The sequence below is a fragment of the Panthera tigris genome, chromosome A2, assembly GCF_018350195.1.
Source record: "Panthera tigris isolate Pti1 chromosome A2, P.tigris_Pti1_mat1.1, whole genome shotgun sequence".
In the NCBI taxonomy this organism is placed as follows: Eukaryota; Metazoa; Chordata; class Mammalia; order Carnivora; family Felidae; genus Panthera; species Panthera tigris.
This window is the reverse complement of record NC_056661.1, coordinates 71,499,110-71,524,250: the sequence shown is the minus strand read 5'-3', so window position 1 is coordinate 71,524,250 and position 25,141 is coordinate 71,499,110. Positions and strand designations below refer to the sequence as shown.

The window sequence follows — 25,141 nt, the reverse complement described above, 5'->3', positions numbered from 1 at the left end:
GGCTTCTGTATCTCCGTCTCTCTGCCCAGCTCCCACTCATACTGTCTCTGTCTCTCTTAAAAATAAATAAACATTAAAAAGAAAAAAGGTGGCTGTGGAACTCCCAACTGTAGACTGGAAACCAGATGGCAATGCTAACCCCAAATGTCTTTGTTGCAGGGATCTCCCCACCCTGGTCTAACAGCTACAATTTCACCATCAGAACGGTAGTCATGCACACAGTATTATCATCCTGTGTGCTACTTTGTTTCGGGATCATCCCCTTATTACCTGTTTTTAAAATATGGACTCCCCAGAAAGGCAACCCTGACACGTACGTATGGTGACAGTATAATTTGAGGACCAGGGGACATACCAACACACATCAAGCCTGGTTCCTCTCACACTGGTTTGTACAGAAAAGAACAGACAGCCCTGAGCTGACGTGAGGTAGGACACGGAACTCACCATTTCCTATGAGAGGAGAGACTGCAGGGGCTTTGGGGGGTAGAATGGGGTTCAGTCGTGGCAGTATTCCATTCACTTGTTTGAGCCTTTCTAGTTTTACGTGTTCCATCCATTTGGTCCCTGCCGGATTCCTCCTGGCTTGCAAAGCGAGGGCCGTGGTGGCAGTGGAAATGGTCGAGTCCATGATTGGGGTTTCGTCGATGGCCCCGAGGTCTCCCACACCCCCGCCGTCGGTCAGAGGAAGCTCGAGCCCACTGTTGGAATAGTTGCTGATGGGGGACTGTTGGCTGCTGCATGAAGACTGACCACCAGGGCTTGGCTGAGATGTCTGCTGGGGTCGAGAGGAAAGCAGAGAAACATCACCGCGAAGGAAAAAGGAAAGGGAGCTAGGAATGAGAGCTCATGCAGACCTAGCCCCGCAGGGAGCTCAGCGGGTTGCATGAGAAGAACTACGTGCTGGTGAAGGCAGGCGGCTTCCCTCGACCACAGAGACTGATGGAATGCCAGGCGGATGTGCAGTGGGGGCGATGGAAGCGGGGCTTGCTGCACGGGGTGTGACTGGCACCACCTCCGCTTGTGGAATCCCGCCCCAGAGGCCAGCTCTGCAAACACTCCCTCAGGTGCAATCCCGCTTGTACGACCTGACTTTATCCTCCGGGCAAAATACTTGGTCACTCTGAACCTCAGTTTCCTTATCCCTTTTAAAAGGGGGACGTCTTCTTTATCTTCGGGACCTTTGTGGGAATTGTGAGGCCAGGAAAGCACATGAAATATAAAAAGACCTGGGAAACATTTACTGATTGGCTCTGAGAGCATCAGCTGGTCTTATTATCCCAGGTGGCTTTGGCCCAGAGGTTCATGCTGCTTGGCTACAGCATACGTGGAAGCTGAGCACCAGCAGCACACGAGACCCTCTCTGAGCTATTCAGGGATGGTTCCCCAAGTTTTCTGTGACCTCTGCCTCTTTCTGTGTGTACTTGACTGCTCTGTAGAACCCCAACCAGGCTGTGGGTAAAGGCAGCTGTAGGAGGCACAACCTCCATCACTTAGCTTCTGCAGTACCCGGAGGGGTGGTGGGGGTGGGGGGCTTGAAAGGCTGCAAGTTACAGCCATCTGAGTCTGGGGAATGATCGAAAGTGCCTTGGCATTTCTCTAGGAGAATCAGGCAACGTCTCCCCGCCCCCAACCGCGTGGACTGTGGAAGACAATTCTGCAACTAGACAGAAACTTGATCTAGTCCACTGGTTCTCAGTCAGGGAGAGGACACCCCCCCCCCCCGGAGCTCCTGGAGCTGGGGAGCAGAAAGCTGACTGTCCTCAGGTCTGGGGAGCACCATATAAAATGGCCCTCAAGGAGCAGTCTGCTCTATCTAAAATCCCACCAGTGCCTTGGTTGATACACAGTATCACCCCTTTTGTGTTGATAAGAAAAGTGATATTCGTTCAGAGAAGTTCAGTGACTGACCAGGGTCACAAAGTCACAAAGTCAATGGTGTGACCAGCCTAGACTCCCAGCTGGGGGCTAGTTCCATTCTTCCACAGTGCCTTCCTCCACCATTACTCTACAAACTGGAGCCTGACAGCAGCCGGAAGAGCAAATCCTCCAGGGAGAGAGAACTACACACACACACACACACACACACACACACACACACACTCAGTGACAGACACCTACTGCCCCAGGTGGGCTGCACGGTACCGTCGGGAAGGGGTTTTAGACAGAGGGCTTCTCAGTAGAACCCATTAACACTCGCTCTGCAACCACAGCACATACACCCAAGCAAATGAACACTTTCTAAGTGAGTGCCACGTGATACACGAAGTTTGTCCTGGGCAACCAAGCAGAGCAAAGTGAGACACACAAATGGGATCATGAGTTCGTGAAGCCTTGCTTGAGTTTTGCTTCCTCAGAATCTTGGGAGTGCCGGGCCACCTGCTCCTTCCCAAGGTACTTGGAGCATCCAGAGTTCTCTTGGTCTTTTCCTCTTGGACTGTCCACTCCGAGTGCGTGCGTGTGGATCTGTGTGGATGTGTACGTACACACGCACCGCAGACTCCCTTCCACAGGGCACAGGAGGAGATGCAAATGAGCTTGTAACGAGAGCTGCTCAGAGGAGCTCAGACATTTAAATATAGATTAACTTGCTAACAGCAAATGTATACAGATCGTCCTCAAAGAGGGAGGTACCTGTCTGGTCCAAGAATGAATTTACATGTGTCAATCTGATAATTAAATAGTCTTTGCGAACATCTGCTTGGTCGGCCCCAGTGTGATTTATTATGAAAGCCTAGACAAATAAAACGATGAGTTTCACCATCTAACTCCACATTTCCACATGCTGAACGTTCAAAACACATTGCTTCTATGTTTGAAACAGATCTGAGTAATGGTCACTACCAAAGATATCACAAAGCACAAAAAAAAAAAAAGAAAAATGGAACGCTTAGAAGTTAAATGTTAAAATGAACACAAAACAAAAAGGGCAGAGAAGCCAAAATTCCCTCACCTTATTACCCACTGTCCTTAGGAAGTGAGAACAAGACATTTAGGAGCATTACAAAGAAGAGATGTGGAATTAATAAGAAAAAAAGAAGAAAGAATTTAATTCATAGCATGATGATCAAAGACAAGTTTTTAAAGAAAGAACATTAGAAATTAAATCTCATATGCATTAGTAAATGTCTATGAAGGTGTCTACTTCTATTCGCATGTGTATGTACACAATAACCCCAGTAGGAAATTTGATTTTTTTAGCCTTACCTATAAAATATGGAGCTTCGTCTCGATCTCTATGATCCCTTCCAGCCCATGTTTCTATGATTTAATTACTTTATAAAATAGTTCACATCTTGGGGCATCTCAGATGTCACTGAGCCAAATAACTATAAGTTCCTATTTCTACCAATTTTCTTTTTAAATAATGGGTGTTTGGAGAGGAGATGACAAGTTTCCTTGGGCTAGGGATGTACATTAAAGGTACGAGAGGCTCTGGGTCCGTAGGATGTCCAAAGAACATAAATCATTGTCTCTCGATGACATAATCTAGGAGACTACAGATTCATTTTCCTTGTTTCATTAAACACTTGAGGATAAACTGTTGAATGTTCTGCACAGTACAGGTGGACTTTATTTTAGGAAATTGATATGTGGTCCCAAAAGAAAGGAGTATAGAAAACACTGCCCGTGAACTGATTAATTTTAAACTATAGTGATGAGTCATAACACACACATCAACTTTTGACTAAGGTGCCTTTTCTTTTTCTTTTCTGACTCAGGTGCTTTTTAAAAGCAAAATACAGCTACCCTCTGGGAAGTAATGATAAATCTGGAGAGCTTATTTGTATTATTTTTGGCTAGACTTTATGTCGCTTTCTAAAACTTATAAGACAAACTCAGTAAGTCATTAAAATTCAATCAGTCATTCAACTCCACTCTGTCAACCCTGGAACTGAATGTGCATTCTTTCTTACCCATACGTACTGCTGTGTGGTGATATCACTCTGGAATTCACAGGATGTCCACCCGATTGCTGGACTGTCCTCATTTTAAGAAAATACTTCCTTAAACTGAGTATACATATGCCTGCCTGACCATTTCCAGGCATCTGTTAATCTAAGCGCACGGAGTACCTGGTAACTTTCCTGGTACCAGGAAATCTACCTGGTACATTTCCTCCTTATGCAGAGAGCGCCAGACCAGAACCTGACACGTTCCCAGAGCTGACTCCATTAGGTACACTGCCAAATACAAATGTACTGAACCTCTTCGGACAGCTTCTCTTTTCATTTTTCTCATCTTCTAAAAAGTCTTAGATGTTTCAGTATGGCACATACATAAAGAAAAATAACCAACAGAAGTTTGAGAGAAGCCGCGACTGTAGCATAAACCATCCATCAGTCACCAAACCAGAATGAGTTTTCCCTGTGACATCTTTCAAATGCCTCCCTTGCTCTCTGCCTCCTTGGTTCAGGTACCACAGCAGAAATGGTCTCTGGTCCATCAAGCCAATCCCTAGTCTGGAACTCAAGTTGGCTTTTCTAAAATAAACCAGCTGTGCCAAGTCATTCCCCATCACCAGTAAAATCTAATCTTTCTTATCCTCACTCATTTTTACTTCTGCACATCCTCCCGGGGCCCCACGGCTTCTGCGGCCCTGCCCCTGCCCCTCTCTAAGTGCTGAACTTGAGGGCCACCCCCTCAGCCTCGCCAGTCACATCCTCAAGTGCGCGGATGGTTTGTTCCCCCCTTGAATGCTCTCATGCAGACTTGTGTTAAAGACCCAGCACATGGAGTTGTAAATATTTGCCTATTGCTGGTCTGTCTACCCTGCTGGACTGTAAGTGCCTAAAGACCGGGGACCACGGCTTATTTATCTCAGGGTCACCCGGGCAAAGCACAAGACAAAAAACATGTTTCCAGAAAGACAGAATGGATGATTTTCTGCATTATGGCCCTGCTGAAAATGTAGACAGTCATGCCTCTCTACCTGCCACAGCAAAGTGGTCTGGCTCCAGATTGATTTAGCTAACCGTTAGCAAACCTTGATGCTCTTTTCTGAACTCTTCTACACTGATTCACCTTGAGTAAGGAACCCAGGTCTCTGAGCTCCTGACCTCTTCAATCAGAGAGCCCAGGGCAGTGAGGACCCGGGCAGTCTGGTCCCTCCTAATGCCCTAGCTGGCTTTTGAAAATGACCTAGGGTGGCTTGAGGTCAAGCAGAAGAAAAGTGAATGACATACCATGGGCTTCTCTGCCTTGACTGCTTTCACTTGGAGGCATTCTTCCCGCTTTGAGGTAGTGTTGCTGAGGTCCTTCTGCTCACCAAGGGCTCCCTGAGTCTGCCGGCCAGGTGACCTGGACTGTGAGTGGCTGCCGGAATCTCGTGGCGGGGGAGGCCGAGGATGTATGTCCCCACGCTGCTTCTTGGTGACATGAGCCTCTGGGCCATGCACTGTCTTCACATGCTTCCGGAGGGAACTGGGGTCTGTGTAGCGCTTAGTGCAGCCTGGGATTTTGCACACATACGGTTTCTGCCGAAAGCCACATGGAACGAAATAAGAGACGGTTATCAAAGGGATAACGCCCCAGCCCAACAGTCTCGTGGGTGCACACCGTATCTTGAATTCCTTCAAAAGCACTGCCGCAAAGCTGTGACATGTTCAAATACCTCTACCTACTAAGTGTTTAGTAAAGGCCATCTGAATACCAGTCAGTGAATCTAGCTTTAATAGGCTATTCTTTTAGAGAATGTGCTAGGAGAGCGAGGAGTGTGTAACTTGCCTGTATGTTCTTGGAAACATTTATCCTGAGAGTAGGAAGAAGTATCCTGTGTCACGGTAGCTACTCAATAGGTATTTGAAGATGATGGTAACAAAAGATGGTGGTAGTGACCACCATCTTCTTCTAAGAAGAAGGCTTAAAGACACCTGTCACCTAATCAGAAGAAAGCTATATGCCTTGGGGAGGGTCTGTGTGAAGAAATTCCTTAAGGATGTCCTGGTTTTCAGACCAAAAAAATCCCTACAGCCTTTGTGGAAATGTGCTCTCTATACACAGGCATAATTTTAAAACATTGCCAACCCCTCTTCAATGTTAGAGATCACTAAAATATGCCCGTTTGGGTGGCATTACCACGGTCTGGGATGATCAGGGCTCTGAATATCCAGAACCTTTCGGATTTTCAAAGCTCTAAAGCCCTGTTAGACCGTCTATGAAAGCTCACTCACAAACTGAGAAGGGCTGTTGGATGGTGTCCTGGAAATGAGGGTTCCTGATCTAGGCTTTGCTCTTGAACACTGAGGCCTGTGAATTATTTCCTTTGTGGGCCAGCGATCAAACGTACAAATGCTGTCATTAAAAAGTATACGGATGCTTACAGCTAAATTATTCACTCAAATCACAGAATCACTGTCACCGACTCATGACCAACATCAGAACTGAGATCTTGTTTACCCGGCTTGAAATATAATATATGCATGAGTGCTTATATGAGTAGATGTCTATGTATATCAGAAGGTAAGCTATTAGGTAAGTGATAGTCATAAAAAGCATGATTAATGTAATGTACCCATTATATTAAAAAAGATGTCCTGTCTTAAAGAATGTATGTGTCTAAAAGATGCTTTTTCACTAAAAGCCCAAGAACAGACTGAGTGCTACATAAAACGATGAAATGTCCTAATGTAGTAAGTGAAGACTCCGAAAATTATCCCGAGAGACTTCACCTCCAAATTTGCGATTCTTTTGGGTAGAATTGATTCCCATTAACTATGAATTACTTCTATTCAGAGGCTTGTGTGATTTGCAGCATATATATAATGAGACGAGCACATCAAATTCTATGCATTAGGGACAGAAGAATGGCTCCAGCGATCAGGGCCATTACCTTATAGTGTTCTGACATCGGCCCTGTGCCTGCTCACCTCACTGCTGTGACAGGCTGTTCCATCAGCGGGAACACTGGGATGTGTGGTGCAGGTGTCAGGGAGGGGTTGGGCCGGGGGAGGGCACACAGCCAGGCCAGCACTATGCATCTGAGAAGCTCCTGTTCCCATAAATATATGCATGTGTATACTATGGGTTAGTTGGGAAAGAAGGACACAGTTAGAGATGGAGAGTCTACACTTCTAGGACCGACGGCACCTACAAGTACATATGGACCCATCCATGTGCCCTTGTGTGTGAGCATACACACTATCCCCTTAAAAAAAAACCATCAGAACACGGGTTCAGGAAACTTAATGCGTTAACGAAAAAACACATTAACCCAATTACGTGGCTTCGCCTCCAAATTCAGTTGAGATCAATGGCTGAGATGAAACAGAACTGTAGGTGAAGATAAATGTTGCCGGTCTCATGGTCCGAGATAACTCAACTTCTGCCATGGCTGTCTTCTTTTTGACCCCCTCAACCGAAGGTACTTTGTGAAAGTCATGGATACTTTTGTGTACTTGACTTTGTAGAATTTACCCGACTAGATTTTTCAATAAACATTTCGTGGTCCCTACTCTATGCAAGACTCTGTGAACACAAAGTTATATACCGCAGGATTTGATGTCAGGGGATATAAAATACGCAGGAGAAATATGACAGCATGTAATTATCACCAGGGTAAACTCTGAATGCTACAGAATGATGTGGACACAGGGGAACCATTTTTCAGTTGGGGTGATTGGAGGAGGCATCAGTTATTAAGTTTTTACATCTGGGTATAATGCCCAGCTCACTGGGTCATGGTAAGGGTTAAACAGGACAACATACACGAAATGCTCACCCTGATGTGTTGCACACAGTAATTAGTCATTGAACAGAACTTTATTAGGAAGAGGCATTGCAGCTGGGTCCTGAAAGAAGAACAAGATTCTGAGGGATAAAAATGAGGGAAGGGGATGTGAAAGAAAAGCCAAGGTCCAGAGTCAGGACCGCTTCGTGCACAGGGGGATGGCTGTCAGCGCCATTCACGGCCACAAAGGTAAGAGGTCAAGCCTGGAAGGGCAGGCTTGGGCCCAGTGACAGCAGGTACAAGCCCAGGGAGTCTAAACTTTCCCTAAAGGTAAGAAGGAGCCATTGGAACTTTCTGGAGAAGGAGATACAACCGAGTCAGACCCCAAGGAAACTTGTTTAGTGTGGCTTTGGGAGGACATAAGCTGTGTGGTCTGGAGGAAGGGTCCCTGGCAGAGGTCACTGCTATGGCCCCACATGGGTGAGGCAGCCTGGGGGTGGGTGGGGAGGGCCAGACTGGCTTCTAACGAACGGTATTCTGTGCCGAACCTGGAACAGCAAGGCGCTGTGTCACCTAACTAGCTCTCCCTATTTGTTTAGTGAATGAATGAAAGTACAAATAAGAAAGCAAATAAGTGAAAGAAGATATCTAGGATTATCTAGGACCGTCTTATGACACAAATCTAGACTTCCTGGACAAACTTAATTTTGGTGGATGTGAAAATGTCCATCATTCGGAAGGCCCAAGCCTTGCATGCTCAAGGCTGTTAATTTATTTTAGATAAACTGTTCCACCCTGGTGAAAGAGAGGACTGACCGAGGTATCTATTACTCTCCTAATGGATAAACTTTCATACAGCATCGCACTTTTTACCTCACAGAAGTGTACAAGCTTAGCTGTAATGCATTTAAGCATAGCAAACTGCGGTGCACATATTTTAGGTCCATAAGAAAGACACAAAGCTGAGTAAGTATGTTTGTACATGTGCATACCACTAATCTTAACACACTCACTGCCCCGATTTCTCCATAAGAACAGGGGTGGGCCCTGGGCCTTGGGCCTATATACTATAGAAATGAATGTCTTCTAAATTTCTAGTCATAATTGTGCGTATATATATATATATATATATATGGAATGCAGTTAAGTATTTTAATTTAATTCTAAGTTAATCGCATTCCCTAAAACATTTTAAACTGAGATATAATTCACATACCATTAAAAGAACACTTCGAAATTGCACGGTGCAGTGGCATTTTGTACATCCGCAATCTTGTGCAACTGTCACTACTATCAATCAAATTCTAGGATGTTTTCATCATCCCCAAAAGAAATCCTTACCCTATTCCCTTCCCCTCAGCCTCTGGCAACCACTAATCTGCTTTCTGTCTCTATGGATTCGCCTAGACTCCCTGGAGGTTCTCACAAAACAAGTACAGTAGGTGACACTACAAGAAGTGCGGGTAGTAAAAGCTTTTTTATTATGTTTTAAAATATTTTCCTTTGTTTATATTTGAGAGACACAGAGAGAGACAGAGCAAGAGCGGGGGAGGGGCAGAGAGAGAGAGGGAGACACAGAATCTGAAGCAGGCTCCGGGCTCCGAGCTGTCAGCACACAGCCCGATGCGGGGCTTGAACCCACGAACCGGGAGATCACGACCTGAGCCGAAGTCGGACGCCCAACCGACTGAGCCACCCAGGTGCCCCTGTAAAAGCATTTTTGACGTGAAAATATGGGTATGTGGGATCTCCCCCAAAGCATCCTCAAACAGTTGACTAATAATGAGATTCCAAAGGATGCAATCTCCTTAGTCCACCATGACCCTTTCAAAAAGAGTTCACACATGTGAACCTGCACATATGAGCTTCAGTGTGAGTGTGCTTTTAAGAAAGTGTGGGGGACGCCTGGGTGGCTCAGTGGGTTAAGCGTCTGATTCTTGATTTCTGCTCAGGTCATGATCTCGCGGTTCGCACTGGACTCTGTGCTGACACTGCAGAGCCTGCATGGGATTCTCTCTGTCCCTTTCTCTCTGCTGTTCCCCTGCTCGTAGTCTTTCTCCCTCTCTCTCAAAATAAAGAGATAAACTTAAAAAAAAAAAAAAAGTGTTGTTAATCTCTTCGGAGATGTTTTTGCTCTGTCCCTTAAGCTGAAGGGACATTTGGCAAGGACCTTAAAGCCAATGGTCCCTGAGCTGAAAGGTCAAATGCTCCTCTCTCACACACTGCAACCGCACTGATGACGTGCTTAGCGGGGCAGAACGATGTCTCCTGTTGACAAATTCTGGCCAGCCATCGCATTTTTACCCAAAACGTGAAGAGCTTTTTTGTTCATCTCTGGATTCATTCAAGAGAAGGCATCACAGACAAGTCAGAACTTGAGCTAGACCTTCAAATAGAAGCTGGAGGCCTACAGGTAGACATGCATTAAAACACAGGCAAAACAGGGGCACCTGGGCGGCTCAGCGGGTTAAGGGTCCGACTTGGGCTCAGGTCATGATGTCACGGTTCGTGGGTTCAAGCCCTGCATCGGGCTTTGTGCTGACAGCTCAGAACCCGGAGCCTGCTTCGGTTTCTGTGTCTCCCTCTCTCTCTCTCTGCCCCTTCCCTGCTCGTGCTCTGTCTCTCTCAAAAATGAATAAAAATTAAAAAAAAAAAAAACATAAGCAAAATAGTTTGGAATCATTTTCATTCTTACGCTCCTTCTGACATTTTGGGGGGATAAGTACCTACAAATAACAGCAACACAGCAGGAACCACCCATTAACCATGGCGCTTTTATTCAATATGCTGTCTTAAATGACTGACCAGCAACCATTCTGGTTTGCTGAGAATAGCTCTCCCAAGATCCTCTGGAATTGAGAATGTCTGGAAATCCTGTTTAGCCAAGGCTGGTTGCCCTGTGAAAGTCTTTTTGGATATAATGCATTTAAAGATACCACCTGGAGAAAGCAAACAAAAGTGGCTGTCTTAGCAGTAAGCTATCAGCAGTCAGCACACTGCTTCTGGTCTATCCTGGGTGCTTACAGGGTCGTCCTCTGCATGGATCCTGCTATTCCAGGAGGAGCAAGCGGTAGCAATGCCACAGTTAAATGCTCCGACTGTTTGACCAGTAGGTGGCAGTTCTGAACAACTGTGAGACTAGTCAGGGGTTTGAAGTTCCCTCCTGATCTGCATTCCTCGGCAAACCAGGCCCCTTTTCAGCCCCTACCTCTGAGGCTCCAGGCCCCCACCTGCAGCCGCAGCCAGTGCACGCTCTTGCTGGGGATGGCAGACAGGAAATCAGACGGGATGGGCCTCCCCTCCATGTGCATTGCCCACGAGGGCTCTTTGTTTGCACCACGAGCTCTGGGCCCAAAGAATGTCTCGTAGAGGAGCCTCACCTCATTGGAATGCGTCCTGTTTTGGTGCTTGGCGCGATCAGAGGCATTTGAGAAAGCCTTGTTGCAACCTTCGTGCTCACAGACGTACGGTTTCTCTCCAGTGTGGGATCTCAAGTGCGTTTTCAAGTTTTCTAGTCTCGAGTAGGCCTTTGTGCAACCTTCAAACTGGGGACAACAGGTAAATCTGCATTACTCCACACAATCCCGGCTTATGCCCAACAGTCCCTCAGAGTTGATGAAAGACTGACGTCTGGAGGGTCAGCAGCTTTTCAAAACCGAGGAACAAAAGTCCACTAAACTCTGCATTTATTGGGATTCAGATGGGGCTCAGTGCAGTTCAAGAGACTGCATTTTCAGGGCTAGTAAAAGTCCTGGAGGTCTTTTTTTTTTTTTTTTTTTTTAATAGACCACTCAATGTGCACAATGGGTTTCATTATCTGCTCACTGATCTCCTCAAATTCCCACTGATTTTAGATTCAGCACAAAGTTCACTAATATGGCTTTGTGTCCATACAAAGGCACGGAATTTGATCATGTTTGTAAAGGGCCTTTAAGATGTAAAGTGCAGGGCTGAGCAGTGCCCATGTGTTTGGAGGCACCTCAGGGAAAGAGGCTGAGTCCCAGCCACCCTGCGGGTGGATACCAGGCCGTGGGGACAGACTAGGAAGGCAAAGAAAAACTCTCAAGTCATCTGGGTTATACTTTTAAAAGTGAACTCAAGTGTTTCAAGTCCAGGCTCGCACCTCCTTCTGCCCTCCGAGTCCTCCAGCGTGATGGGCATTTGTGGTGGTCACATGCTCATTCCCAGTGCCCGCCAGGGCGTCCCAGCCACCGCTGCCCACTTGCCACTCCGCACAACTGTGCTATGTGATGTGCTAGCTGCCTGCCAGCAGAGGCTGACTTTATATTTACCGTTCTTTAAATTAAATTAAATTAAATTAAATTAAGGGGCACCTGGGTGGCTCAGTCGGTTAAACGTCCAACTTCAGCTCAGGTCATGATCTCACGGTCGGTGAGTTCGAGCCCTGCGTTGGGCTCTGTGCTGATGGCTCAGAGCCTGGAACCTGCCTTTGGATTCTGGGTCTCCCTCTCTCTCGGCCCCTCCCCTGCCTCTCTCTCTCTCAAAAATAAACATTAAAAAATTTTAAAAAATTTTAAATTAAAAAATTATCAGTTCCTTGGTTGCTCTGGACAAGTCTCAAAAGCACCCAAGAGGCACATGTGGCTCATGGCCACCTTGTTGGACAGCGCAGACGACTTCTACTGTCCCCCAAAACGTGGCTGTTGCTCTCCACTTCTGGCGATCCCCCCATTTCAGAACCCCTTCTCAGAACTACCGGCATTCAACACAGACCCCCGTGCCTCCAGCCACCCAGCCGCACCCCCCTCAGCTTGGTTCATCAGCATAGCATGTAGAGGCCCCCGGGTGACCCTGAACCCCAACCTGACACGCACTAGTGCCAGATGGCCCCAAGCCAGCAGCCTGTGCCGCACACTCACAGTGCATTTGTGAGGCTTCTCCCCCGTGTGTCTCCTCATGTGCACCACCAGCATGTACTGGGCTTTGAAGGGCTTCTGCTCTCTCGAGCAATCCAACCATCGGCACACGAATTCCTTCTTCTCGCCATGAATATGGTCATTATTTATATGCTGGGGGTTGGAAAAAAAAGAAAGGGAGAGAGCAATGCAGGACTCCTTTCTGAAGGCTACAGAAGGGGGCGCAGAAAGTGCCCCAACCGGAGGCCCTAAGGAACATAGGACAATTTTATATACAAGTGATTTTGTGTCAGTTCGTATGTTTCTTAAATAAATCTGCTCCTAGTAACTGTGCACGCTTCATTTCTAAGTAGCAGGAGTCTCCCTATTCGGAGGAAGCTGGGTGTCCCAGAAATGCCTCTGAAGGTGGGGGATTTGTGAAATGAGGTGAGCCCGCACACCCTCGCTGGGCCTCTGCAAAGTGGGGGTCTCACGGTCGACAGAGCAGCTGGGTGCTTGCTCCCTAGCTCGCATGCGCTCTGGGTCCCGGGTTAGCGCTGTGGCTGACACTGCAGAGAACGGGAACACGAGCACACGTGTGTGTGTGCACACCTGATTCTGCATAAAGGGCCAGCAAAAAACCAAAGCACCTTTTCAAACTACACTTTAGTTCCAATTTGTGGGTTTTTTTCTCGTTGGGTAATAATCACAGACAAACGAACTAGATACTGAAGAGAACCAGGGAGCAACAAAATGCTTTAGTCTCAGGATCTTAGCCTTCCTCAGGGACAAAATAAAGGGATGGCTTCCCTAAGTGCTAAGGTTCTTTCCAGCTCTATGTAATTCTATTAACTTGGTTTTTAATATGAAGATAAATTTCCCTGAACTCCTTATCAATTCAAAGTTTTCAAATAATGTTAGGCTCCCTGGATTCACACCCCAAGACCCAGGAAACCTAAGGAAGCACCAGAGGCAGAGAAAGTTCTCAACTAGGATCCCATTTAAGTCCCATTTAAATAAGATGATGATGTGATTTAAGTGTCCAGTTATGGGTTAGTGAGGAAAGCTGGGTCCTGGGTGGAACCTGTTGCTTTTATTCTCTGGTTACCCCATATCCTATTTGCCTTCATTTAAGGCTCTTGCAAGCCCTTTCTGAAACATCCACGGAAACCCCACACAAATGAATCTGTTCAATGAGAGAACGCTCCCTTTGGGTTCCATGCACTGTGTGCTGTGACAGAACACTTAATTACTTTCTTGCTTAGGCTCCGGCTCCTGAATGAGTGGTCTCCGGGGGCCTGAGGGCAAGATGCCACCCTCAGTCGGCCTTTCTCCGTTCCTCCAGGAGGCGGCCCGCTAGAACAAATGACGTTGGTCCCACTTTCTGGAGTTGAAAAATGGGTGCGGGCAGAGAAAGGCAGTTGCTGTGAACTCTCTGTCGGAGAGCTGAGCAGCGGTCGGAAAGGTGGAAGAACCGAGGAGAGTGGGTGGCTGAGCAGAGCACAGCGGGAGACAACCAGGGTCCTCTCAGAAGCGCTGCAAGCCACAAGGAAACCACACAGAGTCACTTGGGTCCCCAAGGGTGTAGCAACCCAGGACACACAGACGTGGGTGTCTTCTGAAAAGCCAACTATCCTAAGTACTAGCATTTCTTAAAAGTTATGTATATGAGGGTATGAGGAGAACAGAGGTGCTGGACAGGGGACACCATGCAATCTTCAAATTTACGCTTCAAGCGCATCTTTGCGGCCCACACCTATCAGCCAGGACTGTCCCGAGGTATGCCAGAGCCCAGCCTTTAAGCCCACGGAACACACAAGGGCTCTGCAAACTCTCCTTTCCAGGGGAAACAGCTGCTGATCACACAAATCCATTCCCTAAACACTGCTCTTGGTTCACTTTCTCCCAAGTCATTGGAAATAAGCTACTTGGATTGAGGGACACGAAAAGAAAAAGGAGACAGGAGGGGAAGGAGGAAGGAGGAGAGGGGCAGGCTGAGCTGGAAAGCTGAATTAGAACCAGGGCTGAGCCTCCTCCTGGAGGGCAGGATCCACATCTTTTAGCTTCTTATTCTCAGCAACTGACCAGTGTCCCTGGCACCTGGCAGGTCCTCGGTAAATATTTGCTGAATTGATTCGGACTCATGTGCACACTGAACTTTCGCTGGACAAAAGAGCTTGAACTTGATGCTCCTGCTGATCTAACTCAGCTTCATTTCACCTGGTATCCATACAACACGACTGCAAGTAAAGGGTTCTATTACTTGAAGATAACACACTCTCAAGAATTCAAAAGGATTTGAATGCTATGCAGATGTGAGCTCTACCCTGCCGGGTGGAGTAAGCGAATTCAAGGTGAGTTCACTCTATTTTGCATGTACACTTCCTGGAGAGAACTGAGTGCTTGTTACCCAAGACTCCCAGGTCTCCGAGGGGAGACTTGTGGGGCTACCCGAGCATGAGCTGGAAAATCAGAGTTTTCTGAGTGGATGCTGCATTTAAGCGGAGTCTCAAGTTTTCTAGAAACGCTTTTTCTCATCAATTAACAAACGCTTCCTGTACGATCTGTGATTGCAATGTTTTACTGGTCTCTCGTGCGTTTACTGGGGCTGTGTGTACTGGGGTCCACTCCACACCAGGCCCTGTGCCGGGGAATCAGACAGACATACTTCCTGCCCTAAGGAAATGACAGTCTACCGGAGCCAAGCAGATAATGGCTTAAATTACCATATAATTATAGTTGTGATCAGTGTTATGAAAGGAAGTAAGAGGGTTTTCTAAAAATAATTAACAGGGGGTCTCAAATCTGCGTCCAAAGAGCAGGGTGAGTTTCTTCAATGACGTGGCAGGACCTAAGCGAGGGGCAGAGACCAGCCAGGTGTGCAGATCGGGAACGGGGTGGGGAGAAAGGGTCAGCACGGCAGAAAAGTGAGACCTGTGGGACAGAACCTGGTGCCTTTGAAGAACAGTGTGAGGAACATGCGTGGCAGGAGAGGATGGGTGGATGGGTCTAGCAGACACAGGAAGCTTCTAGCACGCCACTGCGTGGTGCGGTAAGAAGGTAAGAGTTTCCATGGGCTGGGAGGATGCCGCTGAGGTAGGCGAGCTTGGGCCCACTTGGGATGCAGAGTGCTGGGTCAGATCACCAGCAGCACGACTGCAGGATACAACCTTGGACAGAACGCACGTCCAGAGAGCAGCACTTGGACGCCTGCTCCCAAGGACAGAGTACCAAGGTTAACGGGCCTTATTCGGGGCGGGGAGCTGGAATGAGCAACAGGGGAGGCGTCAAGGGTGGCCAGTGAAGTCAGAGACTCTAGGAGGAGAGGGAAGGGGTCTGTTCCTCTGGGTGAGGCAACTGAGGAGAAGCCAACACCCCAGCAGCCCCCTCAAGTGCATGCCAAGCGACGGAAGGCTCTGAAGGAGAAGTTTAAACCGGAAGGCTGGGAAGTCACAGCAGCGGTCTACAAAGGTGTGGAGGGACCCGCTGCAAAGCTGGAGGAGAGAACTGACAAGGAGCTGGAGAGCACAGTGACTAAAAGATCCCCTTTCCTATTTATACCTCAACAACTCTCATTGATCTTGGCCTCTGGGACGATCTCTAATCCTGGGATCCCATGGAGATCAGCCATTGCATCCCCACATGGGGAGGGACGCAGAAGAATCTGCACCAGGAAGTAGGAGCAACCTCACTTTCCCAAAGGTTAGCATCTTGGGGATTTTCCTTCTCGGTCCCTGTACAGGAGACCTGAGTTCCATCTCATATGCTTTTATAATTTGCTGAAACTGCTCGAGTGAAAACTTGGAGTGAGACCACAAGTTATTTTTCTTGAAATGAGATCCTACCACCTCAGCCGGCAGGGCCCAGGTCCAAGTGCTGAGCACAGGACGTAATCAATTACTCTACAGAAATACGGATGCATCCTTCTGCCTACTTGGGCAGCTCAAATGCATTTTAAGCTGAACACATTTCCTGGCTCTAGATTTCAAGTGAAAATTCAAATTCTAAGAAATCATAGATTTTACATGTCCATGGGTCCTAAATATTTACGTTTCTTTCCCAAGCTGCTTTGGCCTCTGTGGCGAGTGTCCACAGGAGGGCTCATCTTAGGGCGGACCCTATGCTACAGTGGGAAGAGTGCGGGGTGGGCATCGGAAGATGCCTCCCAGATCAATTTCTGATGAGCTGTGTACCTTTGGACAGCTCAGTTCTCCCACTTGAACCTTGGTTTTCTTGTCTGTTAAATCTTGGTGATGAACCAGAGATCAGGTGTCGGCAAACATTATCTGTAAAAAGCCAGACAGTAATCTATTTTAGGCTTTGGTGGTCAGAAGTTTGTAGGCACTCAAACTCTGTCACTGTTTTAGGCGAACGGCCACAGACAACGTGTAAGTGAACAGGTACAGCTGTTTATCCTTGACACTGAGCAGTTCACATGTCAAGAAATATTCTTAAAATTTTTTTCAAGGGGTGCCTGGGTGGCTCAGTTGGTTGAGCACCTGACTTCAGCTCAGGTCGTGATCTCATGGTTCATGAGTTCGAACCCCATATCGGGCTCACTGCTGTCAGCACAGAGCCCACTTCAGATCCTCTGTTCCACCTCCCACCCCTGCCGTGCTCTTGCTCTCAAAAACAAATAAAACATTAAAAAATATTTTTTTCAACCATTTAAAACTGTAAAAACCATTCTTAGCTCAAGGGCGGTGCAAAATCATGCAGTGGGCCAGACCTTACCTGTGGGCCATTGGTCTGCTCACCCCTGATTAGGTGATTTCAGTCTCTTCCTTGGACTAGCAGAGCCCATGACATTCTTTTAAAAGTTTTCTTTATTTTGAGAGCAAGAGTATGAGCAGGGGAGGGGAAGGGAGAGGGACAGCAAGAATCCCAAGCAGGGCCTGTGCTGTCAGTACAGAGCCCGATGCGGGGCTTGAACTCATGAACTGTGAGATCATGACCTGAGCCAGAATCAGGAGTCAGACGCTTAATCGACTAAATCACCCAGGTGCCCCAGAGCCATGACTTTCTTGGTCAGGCTGGCTCTCAAGCCTGAGGAAGTAAAATTAGAGGGAGGGAGGTTTCAGTGCAGGGAAAATAAAAAGCCATGGGAAGGAAAAAAGCCAGGATGCTAGGCTAAACAAGGGAGGGACCTAAGCCAGACAGACTCCCCCTGCATCGTGATCCTAGGATGGGGTGGATTTTGCTCACCAAAATCCCAGGTAGCTAAGAAGGCTATACAGAGTGAATTCTTAACATTCCACAGACAGAATGATCCCACGTGAAGCTGGCCTGAAATTCAATGGGCATGTGTTTATTTGTGGTTTCATTGAACATTTGGCTTCCTCGCAGTGAAAACGTTAATCAAATATATAAATAATTTAATTGGGAGGGAAAATAATGCATGATTAAATTCCAAACTAATCCAACACAAAGACATGCAATTTGCCAGAGGCCCAAGCTCCAGAAAGAGATAGATGATGTAAATTACGGTGCTGTATGTCAGCTCTCTCAGCCGGGCCGCTCAAAACTCTCCCTGTCTGAACAAACAGGATGGGGATGCCAGGACCAGGCAACTGCCCCGAAAAGGCCGGGTCCCACCACACAGCCTCTCCATGATTCCATTTTCCAAGCGGTGTTGTAAGCCTTTGCCTCCGGAAATTGATGGCTGATGAAACAAATAATATATCTGAGGTGCCCAGAGCAAACCAGCCAAGTTGCTGTTTCCCCACTGAGATGTGTTTGCAGCAAGGTGAGCCAGGGCCAGGCATGCATTCCCGTCTTGTCTGCTCCACGTGGAGCCTCGGGGTGCAGAGGAAGGTGGGAGAAGTCTCTCTGTTGTCCGCCTGGCCATGGAGGCAACCAGCTACTTGCATCAGCCTCGGAGGCTTCAGTGCTGTGGGAAGAAAGACCCCGAAGGAAAATGGGGGAAGGGAAGCTTTTCTGTCACCATCAGCAAAATGGAAGCCACAATGGACTTCACGAAGCTAATCAGAATCCTTTCTTCTGGCTTCGTTATTTCACTCCCAGTAAAGAGCAGGCAGTTCTTCTGCAGTCTAATTGCTAACCCTTCAGATGAAATGCACGCGTGTGGTCTATCGACCCCGAATGTTCGCGGCTCTCCAAATAAAGCTGCTATCCAAGCGGTTCGTGAACCTTGGAAGCACTCTGGTGCTTTCTATCTGCCTCCCTCTCCTTCTGCCAGATTCCCCGCCGATTCCCACTCAGAAAGCACAAGCTTTCTAGACGGGTAAGCAGCTTCCATCTGAGCAACCGGGCGCAAGGTGGGTGTGGAAGCTTCTCTCATCCCCGTTCGAACTCTGCCAGCGTAGCACACTGGTCAGCAGACAAAGTCCTTAAATCAGGGGCACCTGGGTGGCTCAGTCGGTTAAGCGTCTGACTTCAGCTCAGGTCATGATCTCACGGTTCGTGGGTTTGAGCCCTGCGTTGGGCTCTGTGATGATAGCTCTGGAGCCCGCTTTGGATTCTGTGTCTACCTCTCTCTTTCTGCCCCTCCCCCACTAGCACTCTGTCTGTCTCTCTCTCTCTCTCTCTCTCTCTCTGAAAACTGAACATGAATAAACCTGTTTTTTAAAATTAAAAGTCTTTAAATCAGACAGCTCCTTAACATCAAGAAGGTAAACTCCCACTGTTGTAATGAAAATGTTACCGTTACGCCCACTGAAAACCAGGGACAGCAGGAAATGTAAAAACTTGGGACCCAACCCTCACCGCCATGTCCACATGGCTCCCCTGTGCATATACCTTACACACCAGTCTTTCTGTCAGTTTCTACTGTTTCTCAGATAACACAGAACCTTGTCACCGACGTAAAAGGCTTCCACAAAGTGCGCTGCCGCCAAGTTTTTCACAGCACGGGGAACGCGTAACAAGCAGACCGCGCGATCTTCAGTAGAACGGCGCTCAAGTCGGATCTCTCTCCACACAAACCCATGTACGTAGGTATGTACAAACACACACATGGAGACACACATACACAGCACCCCTGCTTTGACGGAAAAGAAAATAAAGACTCAGAAAGTAGTGTATCTCATATACGAATGCTTAAGACAATGGAACTTGCATTATGGGCTTGCAGGTGGTTGGGTTCACTGAAGCCTGGGGACTCTTTCTGATTCATCCCTTTGCTACATTTCTCTGTTATCTTAAGCCACGAACACTCCACTATTTGATGCCATGATCTTATTTTATTTTATTTCATTATTTTTTAAATGTTTGTTTATTTTTGAGAGACAGAGAGAGAGAGAGAGAGAAAGAGAGAGAGACAGAGCACAAGCAGGGGAGGGGCAGACAGAGAGGGAGACACAGAATTTGAAGCAGGCTCCAGAGCTGTCAGCACAGAGCCCAGCGTGAGGCTCGAACCCACAAACTGCGAGATCATGACCTGAGCCGGTCGGACACTTAACCGACTGAGCCACCCAGGTGCCCCTTCGTGAGTTTGTTTTAAAACTGAAGGAAATAGAACCTAAACCCTGCCTTCTCAGAAACTAGAAATGTTCAATTCTAAATCTTTTTGCATGGCCACCAGGTGAGCTCATAACCTAGGCTTGAGCCGGTGAATACATTTAACAGAATTCAATAATTTATTAACTTTTAGGGATTTGCTGAGGACGTAGGTTAAGGAGGCCCCCTACTCTGGTAGAGGATGGGCTATAAGCAGCTAAACAATTTTAAATAAGCTCCATTTTCAGTTTGAATCTTGACTTTATATTATCGATCTATAACAGCTGATCCTTGAACAACACTGGATTTAGGGGTGCCGACACCGTGCACAGTAAAAAATCCACATGGAAGTTTTGACTCCTCAAAAACTTGACCTGAAGCCTTACCGATATTATGTTAATATTATGTGTAATCAGTCAATTAACACACATTTTGTATGTTATGTGTATTATATACTGTCTTTTTACAATAAAGTAAGCTGGAGAGAAGACAATGTTATTGAGAAAATCATAAGAGAAAATACATTTATGGTGTTGCACTATATTTCTTGAAAAAAATCCACATATAAGTGGACCCACACGGTTCAAACCCATGTTGTTCGAGTCAACTGTACTATCTCTTAGTAGTCCAGAAATATTTCTGCAAAAGAGAGAGGAAAAAATAATTTATAACGGATTAAAGCTTAATTTTTATTAAAGCTGATTTGAGAAACTGAAATTGCTTGTCTCCAAGAAACTGCAAGAATCCTTCAAACCTTTCATCTGAAAGGAGACATACGCCTTCTTGTTTTGTGTATTCTGTCACACATGGGCCATTGCTGGAAAGTTGTACAACTGTCGTGACACAGATTCCATTAGCAGTACCCTATGTTAGGATTTCTAACGGCATTGCTAGGCAGAAGCAGAAAAAGGCAGCAGCCTCAGACTATCAGAGCTGAAATAGGCCCTTTATCTCTATATGCACTTTAATTTTAGATAAATAAAATAATTCAAACGGTTTTGTTGGCACCCATCAATCTTCCTAACAGTATGTGATGCTTGCTGTAGGAGGGATCTCCACGAAGACCTCACAACACAATTGTTTGAATCCATGCTGGTTTATACAAGTATTCCAGCCACCTTCTAGTTTTCTGATATAACTAAAAAATTACACACAGAAATATCAAAAGGACTCAACACGTTGGGTAAAAAACAGCATTCTCTTCTTCTTTCTGGTTTATGAATATTAAGAATTAGGTAGAGATAAAAAGCAAAAGTCCACTTCCTGGTTAAGAGGGAATAAACGAAGGGGCGCCCAGGTGGCTTAGTGGGTTGAACGTCCGACTTCGGCTCAGGTCATGATCTTGTGGTTCGTGAGTTTGAGCCCCATGTTGGGCTCTGTGCTGACAGCTCGGAGCCTGGAGGCTGCTTCAGATTCTGTGACTCCCTCTCTCTCTGCCCCCCCACCCCCCCCCGCTGCTCATGCTCTCTGTCTCTCAAAAAATAAATAAACATTAAAAAAATTAAAACAAAAAAAGAAGGAATAAATGAATGGAGTCCTTCTGACAGGTATTCAAATCTTGTTTGTTCCAAGGCACAAATCTGTAACAAAACTATTTTCTTTTATGTGTGAGGAAGACAAAGTTCTTTAAAAGAAGGTAAATGTCAGACAAAGGGCCTCCCAGTGTTGCAATTAGACAATGGAAACTAACTTAAGATACCACCCTCAGTGCCACCCTGACCCCGTTGGCTGGAGGTATGCTCCACGCACTGGAGCTCCATCACATTCCCCCTCAAAGTGAAAGGAATGATGTTCCGACACCTGTTACAACGTGGGTGAACCCAAACAATACGCTAAGTGAAAGAAGGCAGTCACAAAAGGACTCAGATTGTATGATTCCATTTATACGAATGCCCATAATAGGCAGGTCTCTATAGAAACAAGGTACACCAGGGGTGCCTGGCTGGCTCAGTGGGTAAAACATGCGACTCTTGATTTTGGGGTTGTAAATTCGAGCCCCACGTTGGGTGCAGGGATTACTTAAAAATAAAATCTTTTCAAGAAGAAAAACAAAGAAAGAAAGAAAGAAGGAAGGTAGACTAGTGGTTACCTGTGGCTGCAAAGAGACTGGGAGATGGGGTTTCTTTCTTTCTAATGAAAACATTGTAAAATTGATTGAGGGGATGGTTGCACAACTCTGTGTTTATATCAAAATACACTGAGTTGTATACTTTAAATTTTTCTTAATGTTTATTTATCTTTGAGAGAAAGAGACAGACAGAACGTGAGTGGGGGAGGAGCAGAGAGAGAGGGAGGCACAGAATCGGAAGCAGGCTCCAGGCTCCGAGCTGTCATCACAGAGCCCGAGGTGGGGCTCGAACCCACGAGCCATGATATCATGACCTGAGCCAAAGTCAGATGCTTAACCAACTGAGCCACCCATGCGCCCCTGAGTTGTATACTTTAAATGGGTGAATCACATGGTATATGAGGTAGGGTTTCCCTAGTGTAGTGGTTAACATGTTTGCCTCACACAAGGTATAGTAAGTGTATGTCAATAAAGATGTTACCCTCTCCTCCCTCCAAAAAAAAAAAAAAAAAGAAAAAAAAAACCATGAAAGTGTGCATTTGAACACTTTGAACAGCAGGGGTTTGAACTGCATGGGTCCACTTATATGCAGACTTTTTACAGTACATTATTATAAATTTATTTCCTCTTCCTTATGACTTTCTTAATACCATTTTCTTTTTTTCTAGCTTACCTTATCATAAGAATACAGTAAATAATACATGTGCAAAATATGTGCTAATCAACTATTTATGTTCTGGTAAGTCAACATTAGGCTATTCGTAGTTTAGTTTTGGGAGAGACAAAAGCTATGCACAGATTTTCCACTGCATGGAGGGTCAGTGCCCCAACCCCTGTGTCGTTCAAGGGTCTACTGTACTTGGTGATGGACTTTGGTGACAGGGGATTGTGGGTGGACAGAGGAAAAGTGGTTGAGAAATGGATCTGACTTTCTCCTGCATCCATCTCCAGACAGAGTAGGGGTTGGGCCTAGCAAATGGTTTCTCTGGCAGCGCCAGGCTGTACCTTAATCAAAACTTCTATTACAGAATTAACACACACACACACACACACACACGATCCACAGACAGAGTTAAAGTAGAACATACTTCAATGATACAATATTTCCTGGTGGATTTCATACTGGACTCAGAGTTAACAACCTGAGAATGTCACATAAGTGACAACTTCTCTGTATATCCCTTCCTCATCTTTCAAGTTGTAGAGATGAGTAGAAAGACGGAGAAAAGGGAACTCTGTGCAGAGATTGAAGCAACACTAAAATATCCTACGCTTGTATTATTTCAAGTGAGTTCAAGCAAAATAGGGCATGATTTGAAAAATCTGGTATTTTCTAATGCATTATACAGTTTAACATGTACTAAAATCTCATGGCAAATTCAAGGGTAGTCAATTCAGAATTTTTATATTTTTGGTTTTGTTGTTACCTTGAATTATAAAATTACCAGGTGTAAATGTCTCATTTGCGATATAAGTGACCTGGCTTGTATCTCCTCCCACTCCAGAAGTGTGGCAGGTACTGGCTCAGAATCATGTATACACAATGATAGTATACTGGCTTCATAGTAAGATGACCTAACACCACAGGAAATTTTCATTTTTGAGAAGAATTTTTAAAAAGTAAAATGTAAGTGTTAATATAGATTAATGTTATTCATATTACTTAGTTAAAAGGAAAACATCTTCATTCTTGAAAATGGGTTCAGGGCCTCTAACTCCTTGTAAGGATTGTAAAAGTTCTTCATCTCTTGTAGTTTTGTTCTCTGAACTCTAAATTATTTTACAGGGGTGGCTCAGTCAGTTGAGTGTCTGACTTCGGCTCAGGTCATGATCTCATGGTCCGTGAGTTCGAGCCCCGCATTGGGCTCACTGCCGTCAGCTCAGAGCCTGCTTTGGATCTTCCTCCCACCCCCTAGCCACCCCCCCTCCACCACACCCCTGCGCCTTTCCCCCACTGAGCGCTGTCAAAAAATAAACATTAAAAAACAATTTCACAAAACATAAATGTAACTCTTCTCTTTTAAGAAGGTTCTCTTATAGTTTAATAAGGTGTTTTGTTAAACAAAAAACCTTTTGAGAACTTTTCTGGAAGGGCCAGCATTTAAATTCCACCAAGATTTCAAAAAGAGAGGTAAAGTGGTTTCATCGCATCTTTCAAATTACTTTCTTTCTACAAATTACATCCTTTGTACAAATTACTGGGCACATTTTGTTTTTTATCTTATTCTTTCAAAAACCAACTTTTGTTTGAGGCAAAATAACAATAAAAATACAAACGCATCTTAAGGAGATGGACTGGGGGCCCAGTTGCCAAAAAGACAAATACAAAGAGTTAAGCAAGTAAAGATTTAGGATTTAGTAACACCTGTCTAGAAATAAGACTGCTAACTGCAGACAGGCAAGATAATCTTAGTTGTGTCATCATGGGATGAAACAGTTTGGAAAACCAATCTCCAAAACACATTTTTAAAATTTTTCATCTTTTTGCAATGAGCCAATCCACCAAATACAGTGAGTGCCAACGTTTCTGATCACAGCACTAGCTCCCAAGACACAGTGTGAAAGCCCCACCTTCTGGTTCTTCAACTGGCTCTAGACTAAGGCCACAGGGCCCAGGAAAGATGGCCACAAAATGTATCCTTAGTCACTCATAGGAATGGATCATCCCTACAAACCCAGTGTATCTGGAAAGTGTTACCATCCACAGTAATGGCAAATATCACCAAATTAAAGATTTCAAAAGTCTAACTGTGTCCCCGGGATTAAAATCCTCCTACCCTATGGACCTGGATTTTGGCCATGAAGAGAAAAGGTTAATGGGTAGTTTCTCTGTATAATAATAATTCCTGCTAGTTTTTGTAGAGTAGTTGTGTTCTTCAACCTATGGTCAAAGCAATTCTTTTGTTATAAACTTTAAAAAGTAGGTTGGATTGGTACAATAATATAATGGCAATTATAACAGGACTCCTTGCACTTCTAATTTTAAGGAGTTTAATGCTTACACACACACACACACACACACACACACACACCCATACACATGATGAAGGAAGACTCAATTTTAAAGTCTCCCTGAACGCAAAAAGGTAG

General features: G+C 45.8%; 1 protein-coding gene and 1 non-coding gene across 18 annotated transcripts in view; both read right to left on the bottom strand.

Moving 5' to 3' along the window:
* Nucleotides 1-25,141, bottom strand: part of GLI3 (GLI family zinc finger 3) — a 281,827-nt gene that overhangs the window by 6,237 nt on the left and 250,449 nt on the right. For all 17 annotated transcript variants that reach the window (XM_042963632.1, XM_042963719.1, XM_042963712.1 and 14 more), the window contains 4 exons: nt 12,550-12,699; nt 11,050-11,214; nt 5,187-5,477; nt 448-778 (listed from right to left, as the gene is read on the bottom strand). In XM_042963632.1, coding sequence (XP_042819566.1) covers nt 448-778; nt 5,187-5,477; nt 11,050-11,214; nt 12,550-12,699 — 937 coding nt within the window. The remainder of the gene's footprint in view (nt 1-447; nt 779-5,186; nt 5,478-11,049; nt 11,215-12,549; nt 12,700-25,141) is intronic.
* TRNAQ-UUG lies at nt 22,323-22,407 on the bottom strand. The gene has a single exon. It is a non-coding gene; the product is annotated as a tRNA-Gln (tRNA).